Below are 27,423 nucleotides of genomic sequence, written 5' to 3' on the forward strand. Positions count from 1 at the left end.
AAATGCTACATTATATCATTATTTTAAGCTACATTTTAAGCAAATAAATCATTTCTAAACTATGTAAACTTGAAAGCAACATGTTTAAAAAATCTGTAATGTTGTTAAGGCTTATTATTGGCCATCACATGACTGGGAGCACCAAACCCTGCACATTGCTGAAGATTAATTTTGGTGTGTACTGCTACTGTATCACCACTGGGCTGACCATTCTCAAAGATAAGATAAAGTTACAATAAATTAAATCTGCAAACACTTCATGAAAGCAATACGTTTTCTACACTCTCAACCATGTAGAATTGTGTTGCCATCAAATTAGTTTAAACATATGCAATGCAAATTTTAAGTAAAATCAAAATACGAATATCTTAGTGTAATGATACTTTTTTTTTAAATCGACAATCCTACTGGAATAAGTACGGTACTTGTATTATTCGTACTTAGTATCACAAGCAAAAACAACAAGTTACAGTATGCAGGAAAAGGCACCTTTCAAGTTTCAAAAAATATTATATATATATTATATAATATTTTGTGTAAAGGTTAAAATAATGCATATGCTGGAGGTGATCATTTGAACTACATTATGAATGGTTTAATAGTTTAACAAATAACAGTTTATAAATTCATGATCATGATCCGTTTGTCCAAAAATCAGAATGAGAAAATTAACAAGTAATAATCCCACCAAGAAACCCTAATTAACGAGTAGTTAAGAATGTCGAATACATATAATGTATAGAGCCTTTTGTTTTAAATGTAAGAATGTAATTAAAGTGAAAAGTAGCATTATATTATATGGAAATACTCCAATATGGTTAATGCTCTACAACCCTACACTAAGTGAGTAAATGTACTTTATTTCTTCTACATAATAGAATGGTGAGAATACATTAGGACCAAAATAAAACATTTTATTCAAATAAAAACAACATTTTAAAACCGAAACGGTTTGGTAATTTTTGCAAGTTTAATTTCCGGATAAAAGGAGAAGATATACTGGTCACTTTTACGTGATATCGAAACAGTCCAATAACAGAAGTGTGACTTCTGTGTTCCTGATCAAACACAGCAACAATGCATACGAGGCTGAACCGAAGCAACAAAAGGAGGAAGTCACCTGTGTACATTCAGTAAAGCACACCGGTTATATTACCTGACAGTCAAACAGCGGAGGCAGTCGCTAGTGGGCTTAGAGGAATATGGCAAGAACTGCTGCGAACGGCCACTTAAAACCACATTTAAACCAGAATGGACTGAAACGCGAAGACATAAAGAGAAATGGCTATCACAACAAGAGAGAGGTATGTCTGTCAGCGGCTGGATTTATCTACAAACATATACTTGGGCTCCAAATTATTTCTTGCCCCTGCTTTAATGCATGGAGCCAGGTGTTTTACCATTTGCTTTGAAAGATATTCTTTGAATCTGAGCAAATATTATTTTCGTGGGGTCTCTTTACCTGAATCGACCTCTGTGACGTAGGCAAACGTTGTAACCCATAGAGACTGTTCCCCATTTATAAAAGAAAACCCAACAAACCGTCATCAATACAATGCTGCTCTGTGAAAGTAGCAACAGTATGTCCGTTTTTTCATCTCCGGCGCTTACGAAAACATTACCATTAGTTGGCTCGTGATATTTAGGTAACATAAAGTTATATTCATGTAGTTAAAGAAATATAATTAAGAATATGATTTGCCTGCTGTTCAAATATGTTGGTTAAATAGGAGAATGCTAGTTCCTACAACAAGAAAGTAAACAGTTTGAATAATGAACAGACGACCCCGCCCTGAAATAGTTCTTATGCAAAAGGTTTTTTCAGGTTTCAGATGCACAGTGCAGCTTGCCCGCATGGACTGCCCTGGAGGGTAAGCTGCACTGTGTATCTGAAACCTGCATTGCAGCCTTTGCGTTCATTTGATGACAGACATATGAGTGATATGTAGGTGGTTTCTTTTGCTAATTAAGCCACCTGCTGGTTTATTGAGACTACTTAGCCATTGTGTACTGTAGTTAATGTTGTATCTTAAAATGTCAGTATTATTACAAACTAGCAATTATTCAAATATGTAGTACAAAACTATAAGCAAATGCTCCATTTGTCCAACAAGTGCAGTTTACATTCATACGTTTTTAACTACTACCTGATACTCAAGTAATGGGTTAGAGAAAGTAAGCTAACGCATGATAGCATTAGTTTTGTGTAAGCTAGCTCTAGTGAAAACCCATAGCAGTTAACGTTACGTTTAAAAACACAAACACTTACCACTGCTTGAAGATATATCCACAATCCTCAAAGGATATTATGTGAAAAATGATTTATTTAAAATATTCTGTTCGTTGCACACATTTTTTTAAATGTAATATTCAAGACCCACTGCAGTGCTTAACCAAACATAAATGGCAACCGGAAGTTATATATCACGTGTTCGTGTCAAACAACGTTTTACAAAAATATCAATGCAGGTCCCTTCATAGTTAATGGTCAATGTAGCATCATGTATATTTAAGCAATAGCTCACGACAGGCCGTGGTATATGCTCATTATATCACAGCTAAGGGGCGTGGTTCGGCCCGACGCGAAGCGGATAAAACGGTTACCAAGTGTGGCAATATGAAAGAAAAATACACACTCTAATTTAAATAGTTTTTATTAGTAAATAATGATGTTCAAAATAAAATAGTCCCTCTGTTGCCTTCTGCACGAAACATAGTGCGAGGTGGTTGCTATGCAACAACACTAACAACAGCTAGCGAACATATTAGACAGAGAGCGTTGATCCATTATTTGGCTATTTATTTACATTAATGTGTATGTTGCCGTTTATTGTGCACCCACTGAAAAACTGTCCAGCATCAGTAGCATGGCTTACGTGGTTACTTGTATAGGCTGAGGTTGTTCTAGGCTGTTGCTTGGCGTGGCGAGAATATTGCTCCACTTTCTCCGGTCCCCGAGATTCGGCTTCCAGTAGCTCTGGAGAGAGCTTTCGCACCTGTGGCCACTAACGGTCATAATTTCTCTGCTTTGTTTCAAGACCCGCATCAGAAAGCTTTTGAATGGTGATACTTTTCCAGTTGGTCTACCTGCTCTTCACGTAGCTCTACATGTCGTCGTTTAGGTGCTTTTTGTTCTGGAGATAGGCACTGCTCAATCCACTCCTCCATAGTAAGACCCCCCCCCCCCCCGGAGGTCGAAGTTAATCTTAAATGTTTTTGCGGACCTTTTTGATTACAGATTTGAAAACATCGTTGCTTGCTTTAAAAGTAGCACAATTCATTGTGTCAAACCTTGGAAAGTATCTAAATATCCCTGCCCTAATGCCAAAGGAACTGCACACTGAATATGTTTTTGCCGTTTGATGTCTATGTCTGGACCGTTGCGTAAAAAGGAGGGTTTCTGCTCCGTTACTTCTCCGCTGCTTTCTTGTTCCAGTTTGACAGCCCAACTGTATACTGTTTATCTCAGACGCGGAGGGATACTGAGTTGTTGTGAAAAGTAATTTACAATTCTACCCGTGGTATACGCTCAGTATACCACGGCTAAGAACCAATCAGATTGCTTGATTTTACTTGTCCGTTTTATAATCACTTTTATACAGTAGGCCTACTGTATGTAGCCTTCTTGAAAGATGTCTTTATAGAGAACACGAGGAGTGGATCTTTTTGTAAATGCCTGTGAAAACTGTCTTAAAAACAAACAAAAAAGTTAGGCTTTTTTTTTTATCAATGCCTATCATGATGATATTTTAAATGTTTTATCTTGACTGAAGAAAAAAATTACATTTACATCCTTTCAACAATTACACATTTTGTAAACTTGTATAGGCCTACACTTTTTCCCACTTAAACATTTTGCTTATGCTATTTTAGACATAAGGTCTGAAAGCAAAAAATCAGCATCTACAGAATTACCCCTAGTAAAAATGTCACAAGCGAGAATGTTATGTGACGATTTATGTTATAATATCCCGACAGATCGTGTTCCAGTTGTCTTCATTCAGTGTCGGATAATATGTGTATGTGACTTCTGTAATTGCACCAATGTCTGTCTCTTCTTTTATTTACGTTAATTGGTGCGATAATTACAACCCTTCGTTTGAAATTCAGCAACATTTATTCAAACAGTATTGTTTTCTCTGGTCCTGCCTGCAATGTAAAACAGCTTATGTGTGTCTCTATTTGTATAGAAAAATGGCCCAGGGACTTGTGTTGCCTCCAGGCATCACAAGCAGGAGTCCTTTGAACAGGCCCCGATGTACGTGGCTGTCATGACATACCTGGGCTTTGGCATTGTCACGCTGTTTGGCTACTTCAGGGATTTCCTCCGAGCTGTGGGCATAGAGAAGTGCCACCTTGCCCAGGAAAGAGAGGAACAGAAGGTAGGTAAAACATGCAATCAGCACAAACGGGCATATTTCAGGCATACACACTGTAAACACCCAGGCAGTTGGAATAGAGGATCATGCCTTGGGTGTCAACACATTTTGTTCATCCCTAATTATTTCAATTGTTGCTCTTAAGCTCTCTCACTCTCTCTGCCTCCTTCCTTCATGTTCATCTGCACCATGATGTTGCCATGGGTGAGACAGGACACCACAGAGAATATACTGTATGCTGAAGACATAATTAATTCTCAGAGGATTTCAGTTCTTTCTTTGTAACAGTGCTTTAGAACCAAGATAGGGCTTGAGAACTGCCACATAAAAGCCACTACAGTATGTTACCATTTTATTTATTTTTTATCCGAACATTTGCTGTTGTAAGATAATTTTGGTAGTTGTTTCTGATTTGTTCATTTTGGCTCATTGTAAAAAGCTATAACCTTATAAAAACAAAAGCTGTGACCATAATTCGCTATTATAAGATAACACATATCATCCACAGGCAGAAACACAAAAGCATTGTCTGTGAGGAATGACATTGGTGTTTGATAACAATCATTTACAGTTTAAATGAAGGTGAGCTTTACTGAATGTTGGCTCTGTCGTAATGGTGCCATTTTAATTACATTTCTATAACTTCAAGTTCAACATGGCAGTACATCTGATTTCCTCTTAGCCAAAGCCACTGAGTGAAAAAAGCCACGTCTTACTATAAATGAATTTGCAGAATCCTATCATTAAGGATTCTTTGTGTTATGTAATGTTAGTTTTGATATGGATTGTTTGTTATAGTGCTTGGATAAGTTCTAGAGTGTGTTCAGTGTTTGAAGTTCCTGGTCTTATTGTTCCTCCACTCTGAACTCACACTTTTTTCTCTTCTCTTTGCCTTCAGGACTTCGTGCCGCTTTATCAAGATTTCGAGAACTTCTACACTCGAAACCTGTACATGAGGGTACGTGACAACTGGAACCGTCCCATATGCAGCCTGCCAGGACCAGTCTTTGACGTGATGGAGAGGGTGTCTGATGACTATAACTGGACATTCAGGTATATATTGTAAACATACTGCAGATTAGACATACTGTAGTGCTATAATCACACATGCTGCTCATATTAAGAATTTACAAATGTTTTCACATCTTAAGACAGGAAAGTTAGTATTTTTGAACACAAGCATCTCTCTTCCGGGGATAGAAACTATACAACGTAGATTTAATTGTCAAACTTCTGCTCCAAGAGCTAATGAGGAGAGAAACTAAAGACAATGGCTATATGTCATGAGCACGAATATATCAATCAGCCTTACATTTTTGGATTCAGTTGATATGCTTCTGTGGTGCACAGCGGGTACAGGGGATATATTATGAATAGGGATATGAACAGAGCCACGGGGAGGGGATATGACATTATGAATTGGGAAAGAAAGCGTGGATAACATGTTTTAAGAGGTTTAATGTGACTGGAAAAACGAAAAATGGAGTAGTCAGCCTGTCTTCTGGTAAAGGTTGTTGAAAGGTAAGAGATACGTGAGGAAGGGTTTAATAGCCGTGTGCCAGTTCCCATGCACAGTGAGAAGAAGTAGGTCAGTTGAGTTCACCTAAAATACTTTCAAACTATGATGCTAAAGAACAGGGAGGCCGTATATCCATGATTGAGCACAGACACCTTCAACCTTTCTCCTTCTCTAAGGAGTTACATGTGTACTGACATATTATAGGGTAGTATAATGTGTTGTGAATATTTGATTATATTATGTTAAGGAAATGAGAATAACAAATGCTGCTTACACAGACTGTCACTTGTTTTTTACTTTATATAAACAGTGTTGGAGTGTAATTGCTCCTCATTAACTTTTCTGACTTAAAGGTGGGGTAGGTAAGTTTGAGAAACCGGCTTGAGATACACTTTTTGTTATATTCCATGGAAAGCTCTTAACATTCAAATTCTAGTGCACTCGAGCCGGTTTCTCCAAAATTACCTACCCCACCTTTAACTGACAGAACACATTTTATGATTGGCAATTATATTTAATTCCATTTTGATTACCTTTTATAAGATGAAATAAATAATGATGTGGGGTGTATATGTTAAGAAAAAAAGGAGAAGGCTATCTAATTCCTTGTGTTTCCATACTTGCAGGTTTACTGGGAAGACGCTACACAATGTCATCAACATGGGCTCCTACAACTACCTCGGTTTCGCTGAGAACAACACTGATTTCATGAAAACGGTGGCAGAAAAAACTAGCCAGTTCGGGGTTGGGGTTTGCAGCACAAGACAGGAAATAGGTGAGTTTGGTCTATGTGAGCTTGTGCTAGAAAAAAGGGCACTTGTCCTCTTAAACATGGGGATTCATTTTATCTTGAGCAAAAATGTCCTTCTATAATTCAAGTCAGGATGATAAGGTGTCTTTTTTACTTCATATGACAGTGCTTCACATTTTTTACATGTGCATCTTTTTTTAAAGTCTCTGGCAGAGCCTGTTGACACTGAATGGGTTGAGTATTAAACTGCTCATCGCATATGCCATCATTTATTATCTTGCTTGTGAGTTATACTGCCCGCGTGTTTAATTATCTTTCAGTGGAAGCAATGTAATATGAATTATTCAACCTTTGTTGAATTATGTACCGTTTGGGCATTAGCTGAGATCATTACATACTGGTCGACACTGAGGAGTGGGGGAAAGTATATCATATTGCTATGGAACATTATGAAGACCCTGGGCATTGGAGCATTATATATGTGATGGAAGTGTTAGAACAGAAAGTGGGATCTCTGCCTTCAGAGGAATTTTGAATGTTGTTTTATCCTTAGAACTTTTACCCGGGCTCTGATGGTGTTTACGTGCCTATGTGCGACAGGATCTCTTGTGTTGCCCATAATAATGTTTTGGTGTTGAAATCATGTGATCAGCTATGTTTTTATTGGTCAAAACCTGCCACTGGGTAAACATTATGAAGCTCCCTGAAAAGGCCACTCTTAGCAAAGTTTACTTGAGGAAAGTAGTTCCTTTTCTCTGTGTCAATGATTAATTGTGGCACTTCTGACACCTGCATGCTGTATATCTACGGAGAGCAGGCTAGCAGTGAGCTGACATGCACGCTCAGAGCTGAGTGGCTGTGCAGTGTTTTATGATGTCAGCAGTTTGACAAGAACAGAGAAAAGCTGAAGAATTAAAAGGGCATGTGATTGTTAGTTATACGACTGTTTGTCAGAGTGCAGAAACACCCCTACACACACACGCCCAGTCGCCCACACATACATGCACACACTCGCACACATTCCTTCACACCATCCTTTATTCATTTATGTGATTTATTTATATGTTTATTTCTCTTTTAAAATGGGACTGTTTTTCCCTGAGTTTGTAATCCATGTTTCAGATGGCTCACTGAGAGAGTTAAGGAATGATAAGCATTTCTCCCATGAGACCTTATCAGGCATCAATTATTAAAGACCTGAGGATCTCTGTTGTAGTAGTGACGCCATCACCAGTGTTTTAGTTCACATGGAGCGATTTGTATTGGTTTTTCTATTGAATTTACCAGCAAAATAAAAATGATGGGAATATTTAACACTTTACTCACTGTGACTGTGCCTCTCACATCTTAAAAGTCTAAATGTTTTTGACACTAGGTTATTTTTTCAAGTTTAATCTCATATCTTCTACATTATCTTATAATCAATTATTGTTAAGGTTTATTGGTCAACTGGTATAAATTATTTGAAAACAATGACATAGTCAGTTCAAAAGTGACTGTGAAATAAATATAATTCTCCCACAAGTTTTGTATATGCTAGTGCACAGAAATACAGTATGTTTGTATTGAAAAGGCATGTGAAATCAGATCAAAAGTGCACTGAAAGCACACCCTTTGATTAAACTAACATGTAAAACATTCATGGATCTGTTTTAATGGATAGCTCACTGCTCCCATTTTGCCTGCAATCATTAACACAAAGTACATTAGATAATGAAGCTTCTGAGCACATAGTAGTCAGTATTTCACCTTAGTTTGTACGCTAATATAATGATGTCATAGTATGTTTTCATGTTTCCACTAAGCTATGGTTTTCTTGTCTGCTGAGACTCAAGTCTATGTTGGAGGTAGAAATGATTAACTCTTCAAGACTTGTTTTTTTCCCTGGCCTTGTGTCAAGCCTTTGAAGAAAAAGCTCAGTAACAGGTTAACAATTAAATAATGACGGATTGAGTTTGGAGATTTGTAGGCACAATCTTTATTGTCTCTCCACAATAAGGCTTTCTAACCTCGGCAATTATTATACAGCTTTTTTTTTCTCAGCACACATTTGAAGATGTTGATGGCAGAAAGGTGACCTTGGTAATACAGAGGACAAGGGATCAAGCTTATTTACATGCATTTGACTTAAGAAAAGCTAACTCAAGTCTGCTCCCTCTTAGTTCCAGACCCAGAGTAAAATGTTCTATATTGAGAGCAAATGCCGATACAGTCTGATCAAATATGCTGCACATGCCAGCAGGGGCTGTGAGCCTGAGTGGTTGAGGAAATGTACGAATCGATTTGACTTGGATAAAAACAGAGCTGCTTCACTGTAGTTACTGATTGTAATTGATTATGACTACAAGGATAAGTATCCCGAAATAAAATGTTCTTTACCTCAATGTCATCACGATATTTCAAAGACAGGCTTTATTTGTGTTGTTGGTAATAGTTATCATGTTGTCTTTTTCATAGAAGCAGATATAAATGTTTTATGGAGATCCTTTACTGACAGTTTTACTGTGTTTATGTTATGTTAGCAATCTTATCTTTATAGTAGTTATACGCTACATCAATACAAGTTATTCATTAAAGGTTGGAAGTAATTCAAGGGAACTTGTAACTACAATAGTAAGTATAGTGTGTGTCACAATAAGTGAATCTATGTGATATAGTACCTACCATATAAATAACATTGACCAGTCAGCAGGAATAAAATGTGGTATATATGAACCTTTCACTGCCTACCTCTCTCCCTGTAGCTCACAATTATAACAGTAATTCTTTTTTTTATACGCTGACCACAAGGGCAGTAATGAAAGTCCCCCAGAGACACCGACTTTTATTGCACAAAATAGAAAAACACCACGTCAGGTGACAGTTTACAACGTGATACATTTTCTAAATGTATTCTGGTCCCCACCTGTCAAAGTGGGTAATAACCAACTGCCACATTCCAAAATGGGCTGAAGAACCATTATAGACTTTGCAAGACTTGTTTTGATTTTAGCTGGAGTAAAAAAAGTTCTTGAACTAAATTGACCACATCTTGACTCATTATAAATCTCTTGACATGTCTGGAGAGGTGCTGGCTGAGTGTGTTCTGGGAGTATTGGATATGGTTCTTTTTATTTTATAACAGGAGGCCTTTATCTCTGTCAAAGCTTATGATTGGATGCCATAAAGCAGAACATTCCGATATTGGAATTTTACTCCCAGATAAACAAACAGGTTCATTTTCCAGTGTGAGTTATCCTTTTGTTATTTTGTCTTGTAGGTAACCTGGACATTCATGAAGAGCTGGAGCAACTTGTGGCCACATTCCTCGGAGTGGAGTCCTCCATGACTTTTGGGATGGGTTTCGCCACCAACTCAATGAACATCCCAGCACTTGTTGGCAAGGTTTGTGATTGTACACACTAAATGCCACATGCAGGAAATCCTATTGTATGCGTGTCATTTTTAGAGCGCAGCAGAAATTAATCTAATTAGCCTAGCTTTGTTCCTTTCTCCCATCTAGGCTAAATTAATGAATAACAGTCAACTAAACTGTGCTGCTAACAACTCCTGACCCACCCCCATGAATTAAAATCATAATTAAATTACATTACAGTAGCCAGGAGGACGAGGCTCTGGGCATACATAGCTGCTTTCAGTCGCATAGACATGGACAGGGAAGGGTTTGTTAAGAGCACAACTCGAGGGTATGATTATCACCCGTTCTCCGGCCTGCAAGCACACCAGCCTGGCTCACACAGACAGCCACGGGTAACCAGGGGCAACACACAGCATGGATATCTGTGATTGGACTGGACAGGAGGGAAGGGGATGTTGACTGTTTAAGTGATGAGACCGGGGTCTTTAAGCAGCTCAAGAGGTGTAGCAGCGCCCGAGGCTGCGGCCCCCCCACTGTAACCCGGCAGGAGCTGGGGGTCAACCTGGGGGTCAACCCACACTGCCAAGTCTGTCCTGCAGGGACAGGCCGGGCCAGGCCGGGCCGCGCTGTGCGGGCAGAGCTACATTAGAGTGACAGCTGCTGGCAGACCAGGGACCGGGCCAGCTGGACCCCGGGCCAAACCGAGGGTATCTGTCACTGAGCCGGTGTCAACACACCCTCTACAAGAGTTCATTCAAACTAATGCAGTCAAATGCTTAGAGCTTCAGTCTTAAATATGCTAATGTTCTGGAGAGAGTTTCGTAGAACAGCTGAATTCATTTGCATGCTGATTTCTGTGCGATATCAAGTACTGCACTCTCAATTATGAATATTGTGATGTGTCTGCGGGTCGAAACTTCGTCAGACATGAATTACATTTCCCACATGTGCAGTACATACAAGTATTATCTCACACAGAGGACATAGATATGGAGGATTATGATTGAGGCACGGATGGGAAGTGAGGACAAGGCTGAAAGGTAATTGGCTAGATGCATCCTTGAAGACCAATAACCATTGTATGGCACGTTTTGCAAGGAAACAGTACAACAAATGTAGAAGTACACCAAAAACAATTGTAAGATGGGCTCATACTGCAATGATTTTCATCCTGATATGGTTAAACTAACAATTGTGTGTTTACAAGATATTTAATGTGTTCTGTACCCAAGAGAGAATTGTATTGGATACACTCCATGCTAATTTCATCCTCTTATAAATAATCAAGGATTGCTAGTAAATTGTTAGGGTAATGTGAATACAGGAAGGTTGTGAAGTTAGTAAGAAATGTTTGATTTCAATAATACAGGAACCTGTGATTTTGCTAATTTATTTATATAATTGAAAACCTTTTTTTTGTGCTGATTTCTAGGGTTGCTTGATACTGAGCGATGAGGTCAATCACACTTCTCTCATCTTGGGGGCCAGACTATCAGGATCTACGATCCGGGTGTTCAAACACAACAGTAAGTCCAGTAACTCTTTAACTTGAAAATAGGTCATAGAGCTTCTGCCTTACAACAACATCATACACAGCATTATTTAAGCTATAGAAAATGAGATCCATGTTTTTTCAGTTTGCCAATAAGCTTGATCAATCTCCTGCCAAACAAACATTGTTGATAGCACTATGAATTTTCCCATCCCTATATTATCTGTTCATTTCAGTTTGATTCTCTGTTCGTGCAGCCACCATCATCATATTATCTATTTTTTCCTCTATTCATCCTAAACTGTTGCTGCTGTGAGAAACACATTACTTTTTGTGCGGTACAGGATTTGCCTTAGGAAAGACCTACTTAACATTCTGTGTTTATAGCGGCAAATGTAAAAGCTTTAATGAAATGGCTTCAGTTTATAGTCACGACTGCATTTCATCCATGAGCAGCAGAGCAGCAATCCCAAAGTTTAGCTTATATGAATATGTCATCTAACTTTAAACTAAATGCTCTCTATTATATTGTCAAATGACATATTGTCAATAGATGGATGATATATTACATTCATTGTGCTTGCATTGGGAACATCCCCTGCTTCTCCAGCAGACAGGACAAATGAGCCAGTCCTCTGACGGCAAATGTGTCCTGACAGGTACAAGCAGAGGCAGTTATGGTTCTCCCAAGTAAATCCCGGAGGCCTTTCTAAAGGCAGAGAGCCCTCAGGCACCTGAGCAGCTAACCCTCCCTGCCTTTATAGCTCCAGCAGCACTCTTTTATTAATACAAGGCCACTATTTACCTAGAGGGATAAACCCAGCAACAGATAACTTTAAAAATATACATTTATTGATGCAGTTCCTGTCTAAAATGTCTGACACCCCTTGTTCAAGCTTTTGACATGTACCAGTGCTGTATGTAAGTACCAGTGGTGTATGTTTCACATTAGAAGGATAGTATTCCAGAGAGTAGATAAACCGGTTTGTTCAGTCTAGCATTGTGAGGCTTGTGTGTTGTAAATGCTCTGCATAGTTCAAGATAAAGCTGAGGGACATGCATTGTAAAGGTTTGAATTGTTAGTCTTCAAAACATGTATGAGTTTGTCTATCAAGCTTGTAAAATGTGTGCACTCGAGGGTCCATAAGGAATAAGATATTAACACATTTAAGATATATCCACAACTGTATGCCCGTTCCATGTGTAGGCAAATATTTACCATCCCCCTCATCACAGTAGCTGGTATCAGGCTGTTGCTTATCTCAAATTAGCGCTTAACTGTGATATCATCTTTTCCTCATTCCTGTCTGTGCACACGAGCTATGTGGATGACTCTTTTACGGTCTGGTTGGCTGAATGTTAATATTGGTAACATTAGATGCCCTCTGCTATGTTGAAGTGATTTTTTATCAGAAGGAGCATCTGTCGCCTCTCCAGCAAACCTTTTTTTGTGCTGACGGGAGATTTATCGATCATCCATGACAGATAATTAATCATGACAGGTTAACATGCTGCTCAACTGGAAATGTTGGATTGTGGTCATGCTTTAAATAATGCTGCTTTGTAAACCACAGCTATTCAATACTGCCATCTGCTGGTTTGCATCAAAACATCCTTAATAATGTAACAATGATCTGTCATAAGGAAATCGAAATAAAAGCAAACAATGGCAAGTAGAGTCACCACAGGGCAGGGCAGTTCACACAGAGCAGGAAAGGCCATACTTTATCAATGAGAAACACCTTCCACAAACTACTCAAAGCAAATATACCTCTGCAGTGTGATGTAAATGAACACCTGCATTATATGCGACAGGGAGGATACTAACTGAGTTGAGTATGGGTGTGTTAAGAGCAGTCTGCACGGCTGATTAAAATAAGGATTGGCTTAAGCAAAATAACTTCACAGTGGCCTTAATTTGCAAACTATGACTTGCAAATTGTTACACTCTATGATGTATATTTCTTGTACATATATAGTGTTTGTAATTGTATTATACAAGCCATACTACACAGAAAATATGTTTTTTCCCTTAATGAGGTTTGAATTTAGATGTTGGGTCGTGCCGGCTTTCTCACTCTGTTTCTCTCTGAATGTTGTGTGTGTGTGTACTTGTGTGTGTGTGTACTTGTGTGTGTGTGTCTGTACTTGTGTGTGTGTGTGTGTGTGTCAGACATGCACAGTCTGGAGAAGCTGCTCAGAGAGGCGGTTTGTTCGGGGCAGCCTCGGACGCACAGGCCTTGGAAAAAGATCCTCATCATGGTGGAGGGCATCTATAGGTCGGTCATCTAAACAACTCACACGCACATTAGTGTAATCACTCTCTAACAGACGCATATCTTACAATCAGTAGAACTATTGTATCCATCTTCTTCAGTATGGATTTCCAGGTGGTCTTAAGCAGAGTTTTGCACAGGTAGAAATCTTAAGTTGTAATGAGAGCTTTCATCCTGTGTTTAGCAGTCCTTGTAATGTTCTCTTTTTCAAATTGCTTCCCTCTCTACCCTTGAATAATAGAGAGTGTGTTTGTGTTTGTGTATGTGTGTGTGTCTATGGTTGGGTACCGTTTCATTACTAGTGAGAAGAGAAAGGTATCGTGTGTCTCTCCCGGCAGTGAGCTACCCTGAGTCATGGTGACCCTCTCCATCTGCTCATTAGCTCACAATCAAGGCCAAATGGAGCCAGAGAGATTGACTTGGCTACACCCCCAGCTCCAACTGTTTATCACTGCCATTTTTCTTTTCTTCTCCCCTCTTTTAACTCTGAATCAGGTTCCACATTTCAGCCCCATTACCTAAAAACACAACCTATTCTTTGTGCTTTTATTCTTGAACATAGCCACCAGTCTGCGCTAATACAACTATTAGTTTCACAACGCACCTGGTCATTTGAGAGACACTGAATAATGTAATCAGACCGGCTTTATCTGGCAATAATGTCTTTTGTCAGGCTTAAAGAAATGGCGCCTGAAAGAACTAATGCTCCATCTATCGCCTCCCTTTAACATCAAAAGGCTCAGATAAAGAGTAAGCATGCTTAGCTATATCCTAGCCCTGCCTTTGATGTCCACATGAGCCCCGGTGAAACCCTGTCTTGTGTCATTTGGGCCGCAGACGTCCTGAGCCATGGCGAGGATAGCAGGTCTGGGATTGCTCTATTTTCTCCTGCCGTACACTCGCTCATGCTGTCTGTTTGTAGCCTTAAAAGGATTGCATCAGAGGGGAGGAAGAGAGGTGGGAGTAAAGTGAAAGAGGCCAGCCGAAAGATTCTTAAAAGATTGGAGCATGTCAAGTTATGTAACATGCATTTACAGATGTACAGATGCTCTGCAGCGGATAAAAAGGGGTCGGGGTCAGATTCTCTCCCCTTTCAAATCCAATCACTTTAAGAGTGTGGTTTATAATTGATGAAATGTGTGTGTAAGTGTGTTCCTTGTGTGATTCTCGTGTTATCAGCATGGAGGGCTCATTGGTGCGACTTCCTGAGATCATCGCTCTGAAGAAGAAGTATAAAGCGTATCTGTTCGTGGACGAGGCCCACAGTATCGGGGCGGTGGGGCCAACAGGGAGGGGTGTGACCGAGCTGTTCAATGTGAACCCAGCCGATGTGGACGTGATGATGGGCACCTTCACCAAGAGCTTTGGGGCGGCTGGAGGCTACATCGCAGGGAAGAAGGTTGCTGTGGATCTTTATCTTATCTTTTTTTTATTTTAATAATTTTATACCTGAGAATTTTTTTGTTCACCAATTTTTCTTCTATACTTTCTTTTCCTTTATTGCTGAATTTCCCAACTGCGATGAAAAATGTTATCTTATCTTATTATAAAGGTACTTAGAACAATTTGTCACCAAATGTTCTTTTTAGTTTTCCCACAGAATGCTGGCTGAATCAAAACATGAGGAGAGAGAAGCAAGGGAAGGGAAAGGCATTTTTGTGCTTTACATAAAACAAGATAAAACAGAAACACAAGGCAACATTTCAAAAGACTCATTTAGATTTAGATACATAAAATAAATATTCATCATCACAGTTTTCAGTGACATCCATATTCATGCACCTGTTGGTTCTCCACTCAGGCAGAAAAGAGCCTGGTTGCTTTGCAAAAACATTCCTCCTGGGTAAGATACATTAAAAAAATACAGTGTGTAGGTGGGATTAATCACGCTGAAATGATTCCAGAAAGTTAAATGACTGTTCTGATAGGTTCCTTACATTGTTTCAACCTCTGCCTGTGTAAATGAACAACATTTGGTTCGGAATCAGTTTCAAACACATCATTTATTGCTATGTGTTGTGAAATATTATTTTACCCAGGTCTGATTTTAAGGATGTGTGGGACTCCATCACACCCCACCTCTCTCGTAGCTCTCATGTGTCCAACAAATGTTCCCCAGGCTGTGACTCCAGGCCTTTTTAATTCCTTTTTACTCCATTAAAAACTACACTTTAGTACATAACCGCACTGGTTTTGTGGCAGTTGATTAGAAAGCAACAGAGGAAACGGCCATGTTGCTTGAATTAGGTATTCAGAGAGGGACCCTTCCTGCCTTATGTTGGCTCAGCCCTGCTCTGCCATAATAAGAAGGTAAAGCTGGCAGAGGGCCAGCCCCTTCTTGTGGCAAGCGTCGGAACTGCGCTCCAGATTTAACAGGATGACTTTTAACAAGCATGATAATGTTTGAAGTAAGAACACTCTGCCTGGTTTGACAGCTGGCTGTAGTAAACCCCTGAAAGAGGCAGGCAGGAAAAGAGAGCCTTTAGATTTCACGTATTTGTTGTTGCGGTGAAATCACCCGAATCCTACATTAAGTGGATTCGGGTTGACCGACAAAAGACTCCGCAGATGTTTTCTGGAAAACAGTCATGTTAGAGCTATTTTATGAGAGAACCAAAAATAAATACACTTTAAGCTCCTTCTAATTCACTTCAACCTTGCGTGATGGAGGATATTCATTAACCCTTTACTCAAAACCTGGATGGCATTATTGAGTTATGAGTCATTAGCAGTGATGTGTCGGTCGCGAACGACCCGTCGTTTTTAAGGGAACGACGAGAGCCGGCTCGCGTCCACGAACGACCCGTTTTTTTGTTTGATTTTTTTTGTTGTTAAGTAATACAAGACAGCATGATGCATGCATGCAGTGACATGTAATATCCAAGGATTAGAGACTGTTGGATGCTGCTGTTTTGAGCATTGCAATATATTTATTTTCACTGTGTTATTTATTTATGATTATCTTTAGGCTCAGCAAAGATTTGATGTCAGCTGTTGCTGTCTTTTTTTCTTTAGTTAATACTGAAATAGAGCCCTGCTGTTTTGTTAGGGATTTTTCTTTAAATACAATTTTAAATTGTCGATACAGTAGCTCCTTTTTTTTAAATGTCTATGCTTAAGTTTTCAGTCAGTGCATTCATGGGGTGGTATCCGAGAGATACAAGGGTCTGTAAATGCAATGAAAACAATTGGCCACAGCAAATAATTGATATTAAACATGTCATTTTTACTTTTGAATACTTCAGTACAAAGGATATATTGAATCATTTAAGTGATATGTGTGTACACATATAAATCATTAGTCAAAACAGGGCTACATTTGATTGAATTATAAAAGGTATATGTGGTCAAATGAAGAGATGTTTGGGAGCTGAAAGAGCCGGCTCTTCTTGGTGAGCCGAGCCAAATGATCCAGCTCACTAAAAAGAGCCGGAATTCCCATCACTAGTCATTAGGTTATTAAATACATCCATTTAGGAATCATGTAAGTGTGTGCGCTGTTCTGGCACTACTACTTCTACTCTGTGGACACATACCACCACATCAGTACTGCGGCCACCTTGTGGCTTCGGAAACACTTTGAGCTGTCACTCCACGCCGCAGACGTGAGATGGATTTCGGACATGTTCTCTTAACTGGTTTATCTTGGTCGCACCAAAATCCTGCGGGGGCCCTAAAGCAGCGAAAATCCCCTGCCTTAAACAAAAACAGATGTCAGGTTGTGTCAGGGTTCTTATCCTACGTTTGAGCATTTCCCCTAAAATCCCCTCCCCTCATGTGTGTGAGGAAGCCGCAGCCGCCGCCCAGTGGGGACAGATGGCTGTGAGTGGAAATGGTGGCCAGACAGCATCTCCGGCTACGTGTCATCACCCCGCACCCGCTGGCCACCAACAGCCACTGAGTAGCAGCCCATCACAGCTCAGGCCCCCCTCCCAGCCTCAGACCACTTACACACACGTGCTCTGGGGACCCAAGGCCCAATCAGCTTCCTGAATCCTGCTCCTCTCTTGACAACCACTAGCAGAATTAATCTCCTGCTGACATTTAGGAATAATGAGCACGGCAGTCCTCATTCTGGCTCATCTCAGTGTCGGTTCTTTCTCAAATTAGTGTTCTGGCTACCACAGAGGGGAGAGCGGGAAAGGCTCCAAAGCTTCTTTACAGCCAACGCGAAGACAGTCATAAACACAGAGAACTGACTCGAGGTATTTTAATTGATTTTCAGGTGTTGACTATACATGAGCTCGCTCTAGTGGCGCTCAAATAAAAGTGCAGAGCCACACTTCTGGTTATATAGCATCTGAAATGAGCAGTGTATTTCTGTAAAGACATATAAATGTTTTTTTCCTAATGTTTTCTATATTGTGTGTCCTATGTTGCAGGAGCTGGTGGACTACCTGCGCTGTCAGTCCCACAGTGCAGTATACGGCACTTCCTTGTCCCCTCCTGTCACCGAGCAGATCATACGTGCCATGAAGTGCATCATGGGAAATAACGGGAGCACAGAGGGTGAGTGTCTGAGTTCATTGCGGCTCTCTCCTGTGAACGTCACCCTCAATTTCTCATTCCCTCATTATCCACATGCTCGTCAAAACTAATGTTCTTCACACAGACAAATATTATGTCTGGCTTATAACATTCTTTACACCTTAAAGGTGGGGTAGGTAATTTTGGAGAAACCAGCTCGAGTGCGCTAGAATTTGAAAATACACAACCGGAAAAAATCTGCCACTTCCTTACAGAGCCCCTCCTCCAACACACACGAAAGTGCACATGACCAATGAGGGCACGAGATAAGTTTGTGCACAGATGGAAGGCTGACAGGCAGGTAGGCCATCCAGTTATTTTAGCCGGGCCGGCTAAAATGATTGGTCGTACTTTTTACAGTACTACGGCTTCCACAGATGAATTTCTTTTATGGATTTTTTTTGTCAAAGCACTTAAGATATTCATTGCTATCGGGATGTTAAGAGCATTCCATGGAATATAACAAAAAGTGTATCTCGAGCCGGTTTCTCAAACTTACCTACCCCACCTTTAATATCTTTTTTTATGGAAACAAAAGCAAACCAAATCCAGAGGACAGTACCAATGGACACATTACAAGTAGGGCCAAACTACCTGCAGGACCTGCAGGAAAAGACAAACAGCTGCTTGGTCAAAAAACGTGGAAGCAATTACAGGGGTCTGCTGTAGTAGGAAGAGGGGGGACGTGCAGTCACTGAGCGCACGTGACCCTACCGTGGAGGAAATCATTTTCATCTGTGTGTTGTGAGGAACACTGTACCTCTGAGAAGTTTCTGCTGTAATGGCATCTGACACTAGGGCAGGGAAGTAGCTATTACCAGAGCAGTCGCATTACTGCCACAGCAACTCTTCTGAAGTTATTGTAGTTCATGTAGGAATCGAGAGTCTTCTCTTCTAATGCTGCATTCACATGAATAGCGGAAAAATTGCTTTACGTTCCCCTTGTGTTTCTATCGAGAAATCTTCGCCAAATGCTGCGCTCAAAGTTTAAATTATTTCAACCTCATTACTACTGACGGGCAACCAATCAGATCACAGCTGTATGTAGCGGCGCAAGCTAGCAGTGGAGGTAACATTACATTACATGTTACTTGTTAGACGCTTTTATCCAAAGCGACTTACATACTCAATACTGAGGGCAATCCCCACAGGAGCAATTTGGGGTGAAGTGTCTTGCCCACTTGGACACAACGACATGCTGACTGCAGTGGGGTTTGAACCTGTGACCATCTGACCCCCATACCAAGGCTCTATCCACTGCGCCACACGCCTCCTCATAACCATAGAAACAATTATAACTAGCTGTTTTACTTCCAGGGTCTGAGCTCAATTTTGGACTAAGCAAAGAGAAAATCGCGTATCATGTCCATCCAAAAACCTTTTTTTAAATATAGATATTGCTGCTAATGGCCTGTAATCGTTAAAACTCAGTTAGTTGTGTCGATCAATTATTTTTTTAAACCGCAAAAAACACCAGTTATATAGAGTTATTTTCTTTTACAATTATACTTTTTAGATTGGCAAGTTTCTGAGGCAGCAACTCTCTCTTTGTATAACTTTTTATATTAAAGTAGCGAAGAACCATGATTAGAAATGATACAACATGTCTGTTTTATGCTGCTGTAATGGGTTAATCACTATAAGACTATAGCCTGTTGTCCTACAGTTGAGGTGCATGGCAGCTTCATGCAGAGATGAGTAACTTTCTCATCTGGCTCTGAACCAGACATGCTTTACCTCTGACGTAGCCCAGCAAAAAAGCTGTTGTTGAAAAATAAGTCTTGACCTGTCTTCTAGAGGACCGGGAACACAGCAAACAGTGCAACTCAAACATCCGTCACATCACTAAGCCTGAGACGTTTTTATTCCTCTTTCTCTCCGTCCTCCTCTCTGCCCCCCCTCGTCTTTCTCGCTGATGTTGAATTTCACACTTTGAAGCAAACGGCTCTGAAACAAGAAAAAACCCTGACTGACAGCAACATCCACACATTCTCACCTACTCATACAATTTCTGAGTCTGGCAGTAGGTTTTTGACCACAAAATGGGGCCCGTGCTTTCTTGGCAGATGCCTGAATGTTGTGTTTTTTCCCTTCCTCTCGCTCTCTCTGCTGAGATAAGGGGATTTAAAGTGCTCTCTTACAACCCCATAAAAGAACTGCCAATCTGTTCCCAGGTAATCAGAGGGAAACATAGCTGTATTCCAAGTCTGAGCCATGCCAAACTCTGCTTCAGCCACATAGCACCAGCCCCCCCCCCCCCCCGTGATTCACATCATTTGGAAACACAGGGGGTTATCAGGGCAGCTCACCTCGCCTGCCTTTGGCCCCGGCTCCACGGGAACGCATACGGCAAAACACATAGGAATAACGCAAACGCAAACGCAAAAAAGCTTCCGCCCACACGCAATATACACCGGATTGTGTCAAGCTCCACGAGACGGCTCCGTTTACATCCAACCGCTGGAAAAGCTGCAGTACATATGCCGAACCTGTACGTGGAGCTGTAACTTCCTCCACAAAAGCAGCAACTTCCTCCACAAAAGCAGCGAAGAAGAATGGTTGTCATGGCTGCACTTCTGTTTATTCTCCGCGGTGGGGGCCGAGGGAACCGCGCAGAGTTTTTCGCCGGTCAACGTGTGTTAAAGTTTAAATCTTCCGGACAAAATTATAAAAGTGCCGGTCAAAGGTCTTCTTTGTTATTTATTGAGCTTTAAAACAAATGAATAACGACGATATAATGATATATAATAATAAAATACACGGAGGCTGTCTCTTTTTCCTCTCTTCTGACAGCGTCAGTGTCTGTCTCATGCAGCAGCTGATCCTGTAATGATGACTCGACAGTAAAAATAAACATATTTATAACTAGGTAGTTTGAGAGGTAATTAAAATAGCTAAGGGTGATTATCTGACTTGAAGTGTGTGTTTTGCTCCCGCTGCATCACAGCGGGAGGAGCTGCGTGTCTCCGTCCTGTCAGATTAGACTTCACTCGCGTTTATGTCCATATCGAGATAAAGATAAATAATCTGAATTCAGTGTGCAGTGTACTTTTGCGGGGGTGAGCAGCAGAGGTGGGGAGAGGCGGGGCTATTGCGTCGTCATTATCAGAAACGGATGACCGTATAGGCTACCACACGGCCCCGTTGGACCCCCCAGAGCGCTCCGTTCCCAGATCTATCCACCTTTGGACCCGTTGTCGTTTGCAGGGTCTGTTTCTACGTTTCCGTTACGGCGTCGTCTAGCTTAAAGGGCTATACGCATGAGAAATATGCGGATTCAACCCGTTTTCGTTCCCGTGGAGCCTAGGCCTTTGATGTGTTTTACAATACATTGACCTGAAATACATGTGATACCTCAGGATTATTTGTATTTTCTTTCAATCATGGCTATATTCCAGTGGCAGTCCACAGTCACTCGTTTTGTGTGAAATTCATCGTATCCAATTTGCAAATCCTCATTTTGCCGCATACTATGCCGTCAGATAAACAAAACTGAACCATCTGCTGCCGCGACTGAGTTCTAATTATGAGTTCATAGTGGAGGCTGGAATGGCCCAGACGGAGGTGCATGACTCAGGATGAGATGGCACCGTGGAGACTACGTTAGCTCCTACTGACAGGTGATGTCCCTTACTGCAGGGGAAAGTGGAAGAAAATCACATATTCACATACATCTGGTGGTTTCTTTGTTTTAATCAGGCATTAGAAGGATCCGCCAACTGGCAGAGAACACCAAATACTTCAGGGCCAGGCTGAAGGAGATGGGCTTCATCATCTACGGCCATGAAGACTCACCTGTGGTCCCAATCCTGCTCTACATGCCCGGCAAAGTGGTGTAAGTACATTCACCAAAAACACTTAGAGAGTAAGATTATCGGGATGTCCGTTCCATTTTGCAGGGACTAATTTGAACCAGTAAATATTAGCTCACCGTGTATCATCTCTGAGGGATGTGGATGGCAGCCGTACACTGCAGAGTTTCCATGAATCAGTGTAGGGTTCTGTAACCACTTAAGAGGCCACATCGGGTATTGATTAGGTATAAAACGCAGGGTGGTTTGAGCCACTCAGGTATAATACATTGGGTATAAAGTGTCTTTCAATGCCAGTCACCATTAATATACACGAGAAGTCCAATAATTGCTATAATGAGTAGCTTCTGGTTTTAAATTGCTGAGTTTTCATGGGCATTAATGTTGATTGGAAAAAGATATTACCCTTAAATATTATTTTGGGAAACAGACATTTCTTAAACAATTACACTGTTGATTTGGGGGATTTTAGAATTGTATAAAACATCAACAACTTTCGTATTGTGAAAGCACTGACATGGGTTTATGAGGGAATCTACTTCCTGTCATTAGTGTGAATGCTGTGCCACAGCATTCCACTATAGTTCTTCAAATCTTTATTCTTCCCCTTATTTCAGCCAATACTTTGGCTCTCCATAACTTCAGCATACTTTCAGCTACAGAAACCATTCAAATATTAAACTATTCAGCCTTTTCAGCAATCGATAGGAAACTTTCAACTTTTTCAAAATATTTCATACTTTTTGAAATATTCAGCTTTTTATACTGTTTTATTAACATGGAAGTCAATGGGAGGAGCCTTCAAATCCTCTTTGACCTAGACCTTGCGCCAAATGCTTCTCCTTCCACATACTTTCAGCTAGAGACTTCATTCCAACTTTAAAATGATCACAAAACCTTCAGCTATTCAATTCTTATTCACATTTTGATATCTTTTACACTTTTTGAGATATTTAACTTAGTTTGGAGCTTGGTAAAGAGGCTTTCTTAAGATTTTAACATTAGTGTGTATTGAGCAGCTCGTTAAGTCTAGAGTGCTTTGATCTCAAAACAGAGTGCTTGAAATTCGCCCAAAAAAATGTTTTAAACCTGCCATAATTCCCAAACCCTACACTCCTCAGACATAATTGTTCATGAAAAACTTAGGAAAACCACTCCTAGGTTGGAAAATAAAAAAGAAATTAAGAAAAGATATTAAACAAAATGCCTCTTGAGGGCATGAAGAGACAAAAAGTGTCAAGTCCACCTAGTTCCCAATTGATTCCCATGTTAAATTTGTTAAAAAAACATATATCAGTTCATTGGGGTTCCCTGATGCTCACTTTCTGGTCATTTTTTGATAGGAGCCATAGTTTTTGAACAGGTGGCAAAATTGTCAGATATAATCCTCAATTGCATTCTTAATGGGACTCAGTTCTGCAGATGGTTGCCATGGTGTTGCTGGGCAGATGGTTGCCACAAACCTGAGTGACATCATCTAATCAGAGCAGACACGCCCACAGACAGACTGGTACAGACAGACAGACAGACAGACAGACAGACAGACAGACAGACAGACAGACAGACAGACAGACAGAAAAAGGTGTTTTGATAACGTTGTCCCCATGGTAACCTTTGATCTCTGGGCTTACACACACAGGTGTTTGTAAACATTCATTCACTACTTCTTACATTTAATATCTAAATCCTTCAGCCTACTTTCAGCTGCAGATACTATTCAACTATTAACTTATTCAGCTATTTCAGGACATTGAGGCTATACATAATGTTGTTTATACCTTTTTTTTAAACCTTTTCTTTTAAATATTAAGCTTCTTCACTATTTTTCCTACTCTTCCAGTTTAACATTTCACTTTCAAGTTTTCAACAAAATCATTGCAATGCATTTGAGCTGTAACAATTTGATTCAAATCATTTCACTTTTCTGCATTTCTCCGCTAAGTTCAGCAATACACTGACTTGGTTTTTGTAGCTAAAAGCAGCTACAGAGACCATTCAACTAATAACATATTCAGCTTTTTCTGCATTTTCAGCTAAATTCAGCCACAAATGTTCACAGTTTACAGCATTCGCACGCATTTTCTGCAGGAAATGCATTTTCTAGTTTAGATTGTCAATGCCTTATTGATATGTAGTATATATAAAGATGCTGATGTGAGATGAGGTTCTGCACAAGCATCTGTACAAAGCACTGCATTCACATCAGGAATCATCTACAAAACTGTCAAAGTGTGCGGTGTCAGTTTCAGTTAATCATTTTTAGAGCACATTTCACGGTTTGAATTCTCCAAACTGTCCACTGCCACAAAATGAAGTGGTATTGCTTCTTGGACTCATTAAAATAAAAGTCGTCAGAAATATGCTGATCCTGGCCCTTAAACTTTGTTATTTATGTGTTCCTTTAAAATGATAGATACCACACATCCCAACTGCATAACTGAGGACTATGAGCGGCTAGAAGAAGCGACATTCCTCATAGTTTTCAATATCATAAGGCAAAGCGGCAATTACTCATTCATTCTGAGGTGGCTTGTTGGTCGACTGCATATTTTGAGGACTTCAAACCTTTAAAATGTTAGGAATGTGATAAGTATTTGGTAGATAATAAATGTCCATTTTGACCTGACTCCGTTCTTTGGTCAATTGCTCTCTATAAGCAAAGCAGTATATAAATCACAAAAGAAACAATCATCATGCTATATGTGTAATGGGAAATTTGGGGTCAATGGGGACTCCCTGTTAGTTAGCCAAGGGATCCTGGTGTGTGAGGTGCTCCGCGGATTGGTCCATTTGGGCCAATCCGGTCATTTGTTGTTGATTTGGGTATTCATACGTCACAGAACCCAGGAAGCAAACAATGTGAAATCTCCAACGAGGCGTTCTGGGGCAGCATAGACAGGTATTTTCTGTGTTAGAGTTTTACTCGCTACAGGGTGTACTTTGAGGGTTTTTGACTCTGCAGACCGTTTACATGCATAAAAACCTTCATAATACACAAGGGGACAGGTAATAACCGGAAAAGCATGACATGGGCCCTTTAAGAAAAGTATAATTCAGTCATTTTAATCAAAACAGTTAACAGCGTTTACCTAAGTCAGATAAATACTTAGTCAAAACCTTGTCATCAACAATCATTTTGCGAACTCACCTTTGTATACAAATATATTAAAATGTATGTTTTTTTGTTTGCTTTTTGACCAGGGCTTTTGCTCGAGAAATGCTGGAGAGGAAAATTGGTGTAGTTGTTGTTGGATTTCCAGCCACGCCGATCACAGAGGCCCGAGCTCGCTTCTGTCTGTCTGCAGCGCACACCAGAGAAATGCTGAACCAGGTGCACTAACATTTCTGAGGCTTAGGCGTTGTTTTACCTGAATCAAACATACACACATGTTCTGAGACTCTTTCTCTGTCCTCAGGTGCTTCACCACATGAACGAGGTGGGAGACCTCTTCTGCCTGAAGTTCTCACGACGGAAGCATTCGTCCCGTCCTGACCTCCATGATGAGACAGGGCTGGAGCTGAGCAGCTGATATGACCTTTGACACCTTCATTTCACAGTGTCAAGACGAAGTCTAAGTGCCCACGCAACAGCAGACCTATAAACACACAACGTAGAGTAACACCCATGTCTCACGGCAGAACAAGGGCCAAATGTTAAGCAGCTGCTTTGTATATGTTGGTTAAACATTGTGATCTAACAGAACATTTATTTGTGCTTCTTAACATGGTACATATGAACTATTTAAATACCTTATTTCCTAATATATGTATATTTGAAAACAAATGTTTGCACATCCATTGCTGGATTGGTCTCAGGTATGGTGTAAAATATTTAGAGTTATTAGCTTTTTATATTGAGACAAAAAACATATGGTTAGTTCAATATATTTCAGAGGCTCTTTTTACACATTTTTTCTCCCGTCTATATTAAGACGTTGAAAACTTTTTATGGAAGCATTTTTTGCTTCTCATAACTGAACATCATGGTGGTTATTATTTAAAAAATGATGCAGTCTCTACAAAAAAATTATGTAAGGAGTCATTTTCTTACCTAACATGAAGTAGTAGGTATTGAAATTGGAAAAGGCATTTGTGACTTGAAATTTCCCATGTGGTCTACTTCTGCTGATTTGTATTTGTCCTAATAAAACACAAATACTGCACATAAAAACCTCCTGAATGTGTTTTGGAAACGGAAAGGTTGATTAATTATGCGGATGACAGGCTACATAAATTCCTGAACCTTCCGTTTTATACTGTTTTAAATGCCAGACATATGACTGTTTACACTAAACAAGGCTGAACTGATTTAGAAAAATATGAGGAATATAAAAACTTTTACACCACTTTCATCTCCACAGTAAATGATAACCTTCCTGTAAATAATAGATCATGCAGCAATTACTTAACTACTGAGTTAAATCTTAAAAACAAAGGTGCAGAATAAAAAAGGTGTTATGGCCTGTTTTGTGGCGAGACTGCACATATTCACAGAGTCTTAACAGCCTAATTGTTGATGTTTTAAAGACCGGCTGTGCTCTTTCATACAGACTGAGTAACAGTTGTGAAGGTAAGCATGCAGAGTATGCAGCACCTGAGCCAACAGAAACCTAACCTAGCAATTAGCACTGAACTCTAAATTCTCGTGGTATGGGGTAATCATTTGATTATCACAGGAAGGATTATAGATGGATGATAAATGTGTTTTCACAATGTGTCAGATTGGGTCTAGTCGACACTTGTTTGCCCTCGGGACATTACCATGTTTGTGATTTTTTTCCTTCCCATAAACAACATAGTGATGACACAATGTGGAATTATAATGCAATATGCAATCCTTGGGGGGAAACAAACATAGACATAGAACAGATATTTTCCTTTAAAGGATAAAACCGTGACGCTCCACCACTCTGTCCTGTAAGTGAATATTCACATCTGGCTTCTATAGCCAGAAACAATAGAAAACAGTTTTGTTAATCCTCAAATCTGTGATGTCATCCCAATGTACTGTTCCATAAAGATCTGGAGGAGATGGGGAAAAGGTGGCCTCCTAATGTTGCATTGAAGTCCTCGGGATGTCTGGTATTAATTTGTGTTTACTTTCACCTTTAGTCTAAATGCGGACATTCTGAAATTCATTGCGGGTTTACAGCAGAAGACAGATGTGTGTAAAGAGAAACTTAAAAGCTTGAATTCATACTCGGACAAAACTCAGTGCGTCACAGACATGCAGTGCTCAAATACTAAGCTACACTGTGATTATGCAGGAAGGCAAACTTTAACTTGTTGAGATTTACCAGCAACATTTT

At 40.1% G+C, this 27,423-nt stretch overlaps 1 protein-coding gene across 1 annotated transcript; it reads left to right on the forward strand.

Moving 5' to 3' along the window:
- The first annotated feature begins 1,071 nt into the window (after nt 1-1,071).
- sptlc3 (serine palmitoyltransferase, long chain base subunit 3) lies at nt 1,072-26,285 on the forward strand. The gene is made up of 12 exons (XM_034152219.1): nt 1,072-1,304; nt 4,191-4,382; nt 5,278-5,432; nt 6,525-6,673; nt 9,909-10,033; nt 11,440-11,533; nt 13,673-13,778; nt 14,955-15,174; nt 18,158-18,284; nt 22,002-22,137; nt 25,316-25,445; nt 25,531-26,285. Exons 1-12 carry the CDS (start codon nt 1,203-1,205, stop codon nt 25,642-25,644), a joined length of 1,650 nt encoding a protein of 549 aa, XP_034008110.1. The 5' UTR covers nt 1,072-1,202; the 3' UTR covers nt 25,645-26,285.
- The last annotated feature ends 1,138 nt before the right edge of the window (nt 26,286-27,423 follow it).

The sequence above is a fragment of the Trematomus bernacchii genome, unplaced genomic scaffold (assembly GCF_902827165.1).
Source record: "Trematomus bernacchii unplaced genomic scaffold, fTreBer1.1, whole genome shotgun sequence".
NCBI lineage: Eukaryota > Metazoa > Chordata > Actinopteri > Perciformes > Nototheniidae > Trematomus > Trematomus bernacchii.